The 8,845-nt window shown below is 37.0% G+C and overlaps 1 protein-coding gene and 1 pseudogene across 2 annotated transcripts in view; both read right to left on the bottom strand.

Moving 5' to 3' along the window:
- Positions 1-2,608: 2,608 nt before the first annotated feature.
- On the bottom strand, positions 2,609-3,005 carry LOC308566924 (transmembrane protein 60 pseudogene; annotated as a pseudogene). Its single transcript has one exon. The product of its transcript is annotated as a transmembrane protein 60 pseudogene (transcript).
- A 1,888-nt stretch (positions 3,006-4,893) lies between these two features.
- HECTD2 (HECT domain E3 ubiquitin protein ligase 2) overlaps positions 4,894-8,845 on the bottom strand; it is a 55,077-nt gene continuing 51,125 nt past the window's right edge. The window contains exon 21 of the mRNA XM_081158390.1: positions 4,894-7,347. Coding sequence (XP_081014516.1) covers positions 7,227-7,347 — 121 coding nt within the window. The 3' untranslated portion in view covers positions 4,894-7,226. The remainder of the gene's footprint in view (positions 7,348-8,845) is intronic.

Below are 8,845 nucleotides of genomic sequence, written 5' to 3'. Positions count from 1 at the left end.
AGGGGAGAGAAAGCAAGTTCTCATTCTAACACTCCCTGAGGGGAGAGTGAATCAAAGGCCTTTTTCCGTGGGTCAAGGTTGGTATGCAGAAAGAGGAGCAAGATTCCTCCAACAAGGGAATCATTTGGTTGTTTCAGTAATTCATAGATTGATAGATAGGTGGGTAGACAGGTGACACACTGAAGTCTTGACAGCCAGCGAGTGAGCAGGTTTATGTGAGTCAGGGCAATAGGCTGCTAAAGATGAAACTATGTGCTCATGCCGGTCTCTGTTCCACTCCACTGATTTGATGAGTGTTTTACCTGCCCATTCAAGTCAACAAGTTAGGTAGGATTTTATCTGAGTTTGCCGACCCAGTACTGTGCTAGTTGCTAGGTGGGAACCCAGGAAATAACTCTGTTCTAAAGCTGCTGACCTGCATGCATTGAACCATACACAAGTTTGAAAATACTAAGTGCCACCTGAGGAAAGATGGGTGGATGGGTGTGAAAAAGAGGGGCTTTGCCTTCCAGCTGGCTTTTTTTTTGTTTGGGGGTGGTGCGGTGGTGATGGTTCAGGGTAAGGTTTGGCTGGGGAGATAAAGTTCTGTTCCAGAGAGGTTGTGGAGAGCAGAGGCCATGAGCTGGATTGGGATAGAGCTGAGGGAGGAGTTGGTTGGTTGAGCTGTGGGTGTGTCAGGAGACCTTTTAGAAATCGGTCATGGGGAATGTGCAAAATAAAAGTGGACAAATGCTAGGCTTTGGAGTTGGAAGGTGGTCACACCAGATATATCTTAAGACATGTGAATAGAAGGCACCTGATAAGAACAGAATTTTATAAAGATTATCTGTAGGGACCTTAGGAAAAATGGGGGAAGTGTAAGTCTACAGGCAGGGAGGCCAGTGTTGAGCGTCTAAGCTAAGGAGGAGATTGTAGGAATGTACTAGAAAGAAGGGTCAGATCTGAGAAGCAACATAAAGATGAAGCTTGAGGGCATGACATTGAAGAGAAGGAAAGTCAAAATAAGATCAGTGTTTACAGGCCAAGCGAATCAGGAGAGTGAGATTGCCAGTGACAGAAATAGACAAGGAAGGAAGGCATGTTGAGTCTTACAAGGAGAGGTGGCCTTTATACAAGTGGTAAGACAGCATAAGATTGTGCTTCTTGAGAAACCCTACTGAAATAATTTTATGTTTTCTCTAGTGTAATTTGTGTGCACATAGAAAAAGTCCAGTCAGGGTTGCAGACAAACCTAGCAGCTTAACTGAGTGGTGACTAATGCTCCTTGTGTATGCATATCCTTGCATTCAGAGTTGTAATATCTAAGTGGCATGAACACATTGAGTTGTATAATTGCCGTGGAAGTCCTGGGGATATTTTCTTGCTATGGGACACATTTTAATGCTTCATAAGTATTCAGAATCATACCTGCTGCTTATGTTTGTAAAGCATAAGCAAGTGATGGATGGAGCTGAAGATCAGCCTCCAGTTTGAACATAATAGGAACTCAATAAACAGATGTTAAATTAACCAAGTAATGAACACTGGTGCAAGTAACCTACAGAGAACAATATACTCTGAAGTTTTATACATTGGATGGGGGAAAGAATCAAGGGCATGCCTGTGTAGGCTGTGCTGAAATAGAAGAGACCATTTACTACTAACTTTCATAAATTTTGGACAACATATATATATATATATAAAAATCTTAAAATATAAATGCCTAAGATTGAAAAGAAGGGAAATCATCAGTTATAGGCAATGAGAAAGAAATACAAAGCCAGAAGTAGTAAGCAGGATTAGGTGACTCATGAAGGTGATGAACCCTCGTAGAATTTAATGCCCACATGACTTCAACAGACATGTCTTAGGCCTAATTCGAGGTGAGGAGCCGAAACCAATCCCACTTCTTAAAGTCTAGAGTTTAAAAGGCTTGCTACACCTATGAAAAGGGGGATAGAAAAACCTACTCATAAGACCCAAAATGTGCCACTCTATGTGAGGGGGCAAAAAGTTATGCAAGTAGAAGAAGAACCCTAATCCAAGAAGTTGACATAAAAACTGGTGTGGGAAACCTGTAGGGCCTTGGTTGAGAACAACGTGAAACTCTGGTAGGGTATCTGTAGGTCAGGACACAAAATTAGATTAAAAAAGCAAAAATACAAATTACAAATATGTAAGGAAACAGATCATTATGAGAGCCAGTAGATGGACACACAAAGAATCAGTGTATCAAAACTGAAGAGAGTAGAACAAGCCAGAAGAGATATCAGACAAATAGGCTGAAAATTATTAAAATGATAGGAAAGAACAGGATGAAAAAGAGCAGGTGGAATTGAAAAGGAACCAAAAGAATTTACAGACATGAAAAATATAGCCACTGAAAAACAAAATGAAACAAAACAATAGCTTTATTTAAATAGGGCTAAAGATATTAATAACTCACATATTGAGTAATCCAGCTTTGGATTGACTAGAAGTTCGAGATTCACCCAGACTATTTTATGGATGCAGTATAAAACTATATTCGGTATTTTTGTTTTCTGGTATTCTTCAAGCTTGCAAAGATTCAGAATGCTTTAATGACAGCTTGTTGAACAGCAATAAAATGAGATGATGTCCTTAGAACTTAGTCTCTGACAAAAAAGATGTTATAGCCAAGCTCTGTTAAAGCCCCAGCCAGTAAGTTCCACAAAGGAATGGAGACATAGAACAGATCTGTGGTAGTAAACTGTTCCAGATTAGCACATAGTGCAAGGCAGAAAGCTAATTTAAGTATTATTGCTAGGAGGCACCAGGTTTTGTTTAATGTGGTGTGATCCATGTTGAGGGTCGAAGCCCGACTTACATCGCCCAGCCTTTTCACAATCAGCAGCATGACCAGAAGAATAGTATCCAATATCCAGACTGGAATAAATATAAGGAACCGGTTCCAAGGTGCCTTCTCATCCAGTTTCAACACCAAGGTGATCGAGTAATGTGAAAAGCCAGGTGAGTAGTACTCTCTGAGCCAAGGGCATTCTCATTTAAACAATTTAAAGAGGCAGTTGCAGCATCGAAAAATGGGAAATATACCCTGGTTGTTCCTCTGGCTGGAGAGTGAGTGGGGCATGAAGATCAGGGAATTCGCCAGTTTGGATCCTTGGCCAGTTCCACACTTTTCCCTCCGTTAAATCCAGAATCTGTCACATGATAATCAAGAAAAAGATCCCATTTCCACTGCCCAAACAACTTCGGTAGAGAATTTCTCACTTTCAGTGTGTTTATCAACAGATTAGGCACAGAGACGGAATGGTTGATGAGGTGGTCCAACATATGTTTAACAGGAGATTAGGGAGAACAGGGAAAAGCAATATTCAAAGAAAAAAAATGGCCTAAGAATTTTCTAGAATTGAAAGATATAAACTCAAGAACCCTAAGTGGGATGCATCAACAAACTGTGGTATATTCATTTAATAGGAACCTATTCTGCCATTAAAATGGGGAAATTATATCCCTGATTTATCCCCGATAAATGTATAATCAGGGATAAATCTAGAAAAGACAATATTGAATGTAAAAAGTTTGTAAAAGGAGGTAGAGTATGATCTTAGATATGTAACTATAATGATATTGTGTAGTGTTTACAGAGAGACACATTTGTAATACAAATGTAAGACAGTGTGGGAAGGATTCACACCAAATGCAGTTTAATGGGGAAAATAGAGAAAGTATATTTGGAATTGGAGAAGCACACAAAAAGGGGCTTCTACTCTATCTGTCCTATTTTATTTTTTAAAAAATCTTACAAAATGTTAACATTTGTTAGATCTGAAAATGGAAACATAGTTTTATTATGTTACTCTGAAAATTTTCTCTACATTTGAAATGTTTCACTAAGAGTACACTGCTAATTTATTTTTGAATTTTAAAATTAAATCTTGTTACACATCTGTAAAATAGTATTAAAAATCCTTGGCTAGTGAGACATCTTTAAGGATCAATTCTAAAGCACAGGTTCGACTAAGAAATATTCTAACACAATTTTAATGCCTCAAAAGCACTTTGTACTGTTTTCTCTAGTTCTGCCCAATGTCTGCCTGATAGTCAGAAACCTCCAGAAGCCCTCAGAAGCAGTGGTTGTAAGATGGTCTCACATTATCACCATGATGCCTCTTGCATCACATTATATGGCTGCTCTACCAGGCACTGTGTGCTTTTCACATACTCATTTAACCCTCCCTACAACCCTCTATGTGAAATAGGTAGGTTTATTCGTTCTGTTTTACAAATTATTTTCGTTTGATGATTGAGGCACAGCATGATTAAGTAACTTGCCCAAGGAAACAGTAAACCCAAACCGAGGCAGTCAGTCTGGCTCCAAAGTGCAGTTCTTAACCACTGCATTGGACCAAACGGTTGTGTGGCCATCTGGGTGAATTGATCTTGTAACCCTCCCCTGCGAAAACCCTCCTAGTCTTTTGTCTGTATAGCTACCTGTCTTCTTGCATTAATGACATCATCTCCTACATTATCATCATCTCCTCTGTTTTTCTTAAGCATAGGAAATGTGGGCAAGTAAAAAAAATAAAAAGGCCAAAGTAATACTTAAGATCTGAAGTTGTCTACTACAGCCAATGAGATGTCATACTTAGCTAAATTCTGGGTCGCCTGCATGGCTTGTTACATTCATTTGGTGGAATATCTGTGACCATCCAGACACAGGATATACATTGTTTCAGAATGAATATTATGTTAAAGAAGTTGGTTATATTTGGTGTCAATAACAACAGGCATTTTTGAAGCCATATGTATTAGCAATTTTCCTAAGCACTAGTTTGAGACAGTATAATGAAGAGAATAGTTTGTATTTATATTTTAAATTTATGGTTTTAATTAATTGCCTAATATTTAAAAAATAAATTGAAACCTGATTGATTGTATAACTTTAATATTTGAAGTTTTTTACTTGAAGTTAACAACTTAATACAATACAGATTTGTACAAAAAACAGGGACTGTTAAAAACTTTGATCATACGGACAAAAATATGACTAAGCAAAGATTAAAAAAGGACAGGACATTTTGTAAATACTGTAATGCTTTCTTCAAGTTACTATGGCAGATACAAAAATCAAGAATTCATTAACAGATTATATAAAAAAGCAACTATGAATTTTTAGCTGTTTAAATTAATGAAATATAACAGTAGTGGTTCTTTTAAAAAAATGAGGTATTATTACACTGTAAACCAAAAACAGCATAAATAAATAAAGGCAATGTGCAATTAAGTGATAAATGGTTATAAATTTCAACTTAACAATAGACAACAAAATTTTTCCAGTTATTTATGGACTTTGTCATTTAAAAAATCTGGCTTGCTTATGTACTTCTTATTTAAAAGTGACATAGCTATCAATAAACAAGCACATCATTAAACATGCAGACCAAGCCAATACAAATTTTCCATCTCTACCAAATAAAAACTTTGTGTACATTTTATTTAAAACACTTAAATCTGGTTTCTTATACATGATTCTTTTGTGCTTATTAGTTAGTAGTAACCTACATTAAACATCTTACTTTCTAGTTCAAGCAGTGTAAGAGAGAAGCAGTTTTATTTGCATATGGATTAAAAAAAGAGCAAACAAAACGAAACCAACATGCCTTTAACTCTCTTAGGCTTTCCAAGATTTTTAAAGAAAATCCTTTAAATAGTATATCCAAATGAAAAAGCAGAGTCACTTCTGTTTCAAAGAGAATAGTAAACCAAGTAGTAACTCCTTTCTCTTAAAGATTCATGGGTTGCCTTCAGAACTGTAGGAAAACAAGCAGCTGCTGAGTTCCTCCACCCTGGAAGAATTCTGCTGGTTGGGTGCAGGGAGCATAGCAGTAAGAAAATAACGTAGCTCAGGAAGAATTATGGGAAGGTATTATTTGCATGTGAACCATATGCTGGTACTAAATGCTGGCTTCATTATTATTGCAAATATATCTTCAGAATTTTCTGAAGTAAAACTATCAAAGAATAATAGAGAAGTCTTGATTCGGAAATACTTGTAGCATGCTAATAAAACTGCTTCATTTGCTATAAATTAAGAAAACCATTTACTCTCTGACTAAAAATACAGTTTCTTTTTACATGCTACTTTATTTGAAACTCCAAAAGGGTTCTTTTGAATTTACTATATTCAGAATCCAGTGGAAAACAAACATTTTGGTCAAAATGTTGAACTTGATTTTTTACACCAAGTATGTCATTTTGACACAAATGTTATTGTATTCACTTTTGTCAAATATCTTATCCTAACCTTTTCTAAAAATTAGTGTTTCAGTACAACTGGTAATCAAAAAATATTAGAAATAAGCTTTGTACATCAATCAAAGTATATATAAAAACGTTCTTTTCTTTTGTGCTTGTAATTGACTTAATTTATCAGTGAGTTATCTGATTTCCATTCTAATAGTCCGACCCTTAAGAAGAAATGATCATTATACAAATATTACAGAGTACTCAAAGTAACTACTGTCAGTGTGCATGCAGACTAACAATACTTAAAAGAATATAACCTGAATCCAATTAGTCTGAAAATAGTTACACTCTTGTACAATCATCTTTATTGATTTGTAAAAGCTGTATACACATCTAAAACCCTGAATTTACTTTGTAAAAATAAATCTTTAGCAATAAATGGCACTATCAAAATCCCATTATTCTCAGGCTATTATGTAGTTATTTACATGCTTTTCAGCAACAGTTGCGAAGAATCTTATAGGACCAAAGTCAGTATATCAAAAAAACCCTGTAAGTTGCATTTGCAGTTATACTGTTGTTGACCTCTATATGGAAAAATGGCTACATGCCTTACATTAGTGACAGTGCAGCTATCTGTGTTGTTACTGTGTCTGCAGCACACAATCTGCCACTGGTTCCACTGTGTCATTGGTGCTTTCTTTACTGCACACTGCTTTCCCAGTGGATCACCTGTGACAAACCACTGATGGAGAATGATAAAGTGCTATGAAAAAGAGTGGCTGAACCCACATCTGCCTCTGCCATCTGGTCTTTCCCCACTCAAGCAATGTCTGTGTCTTTAGAAAATCATGCCTCCACTAACATATTCATATTTGATTTTTTTTTTTAAAAAAAATCAGTATTTTAAAGTTGGTGAGCTTTGTTAAGGTGTTTTGAGACAAAAACATGAAAAGGTTAAAGGCACAATAAGAGGGAAGTGAATGCTACATATAAAATGTTTCAAGTCTTCTAGGTTACTCAAGTCCGAAACCTTCTGAATTTGAAATTCCAATAATCAGTTTCTGTTTCAGGTCCTTTTTGCTCTTGTATGGGGGGAGGCAAAGTTGATTGAAGCAGGTGTGAGCCACAGGCAACCTAGGGGAAAAAATTAAAAACAAAACAAAACTAAGCCTTAAAACACACACAGAATGACTGCTGAGCAACTTTCAAAATACCAGGACACACACATTCAAATCTCTTTTACTTTCCCAAGAGGTGACTCATTCTTTCCTTTATTGAACAAATAGTTATAAAGAACCTACTATGTATGTATCGGGCATACTCCTAGACATGGGGCTAGGCTTACAGACAAGATGGTCAGTGTCTCTGTTCTCTTGAAACTTTCATTCTGGAAGTATTATTATTTTTGGATTCAGACAAATATGAATTTGAATACTATTTCCCCCACTTACTAGCTGTGGGACCTTGTTCAGGTAGCTTTATGTCTCCAAATCTCAGTTTCCTCATCACCATGATAGGGCAAACTATCCAATTGGGTTGTTTAAAAGAGCTATCTATATAAAACACCTAGCAGGGCCCGGCCGGGCGTGGCTCAGCGGTTGAGCATCGACCTAGGATCCAGGAGATCGGGGTTCGATTCCTGGTCAGGGCACATGCCCGGGCTGCGGGCTGCAGCTGATCAACGACTCTCTCATCATTGATGTTTCTATGTCTCTCTCTCCCTCTCCTTTCCTCTTTCTGAAATCAATAAACATATATTTAAAAATAAAACAAAACAAACACAAAAAACACCTAGAAGAATAGTAAATAGTGTGACTGTTACTATTTCAGTCTTGACAAAAAACATGAACATTTCTGAGACACTTGATACCCACACTTTCAATATTGCTTCCCTCACTGCACATGCAACATTCATCCTCTGAATCCTTGTGATCAGCTCCCCCAACCTCTACCTGATGCCACTGTTACCTTTCTTCAAGATTTCTACAGATTTCTTAAACTGCAGTTTAGTCTCTATGAACTCCATAACATCAGAATAGCTGTCAGTGGTAGCAGCGGGAAAGGAAAGGACAAATTCCAGTTCAGAAATGAAAAGAACAACTGACAGAACTCTGGGAATATATGGGGTAGCAGAAAAAAATGATTATAATCAAAGTAGTGTCTATTCAAATTAGTTTTAGAAATTACAAGGTTGGGAAAAGAAGTTGATCAGCATTAATCCGTCAACATTATTAGGAAGTAATTTAAAGCCAGCATTATCATCACTTTCATATGCAAAGAGCACTAGATTAAAAAAAGAGGATTAGTACTAGAGATACTTTTAGTACTAATTGTAATAGCCAAAACTCCCACCTTAGTATTTTAATAAAAAACACCTTTAAATAAAAATGAAGGTTAGCCCAGCCGGCGTGGCTCAGCAGCTGAGCATCGACCTGTGATCCTGGAGATCACGGTTCGATTCCTGGTGAGGGTACATGCCGGGGTTCCGGGCTTGATCCCCAGTGGGGGGCGTGCAGGAGGCAGCTGATAAGTGATGCTCTCTCATTACTGTTTCTCTCTCCCCCTCTCTCCCTTCCTCTCTCTGAAATGAATAAAGATACATTAAAAAAAAAAAGGTTAGACAATGAACTAC

This window comes from Miniopterus schreibersii, assembly GCF_964146895.1.
Source record: "Miniopterus schreibersii genome assembly, chromosome: 14".
NCBI classification, from domain to species: domain Eukaryota; kingdom Metazoa; phylum Chordata; class Mammalia; order Chiroptera; family Miniopteridae; genus Miniopterus; species Miniopterus schreibersii.
This window is presented reverse-complemented; position numbering and strand designations above follow the sequence as displayed.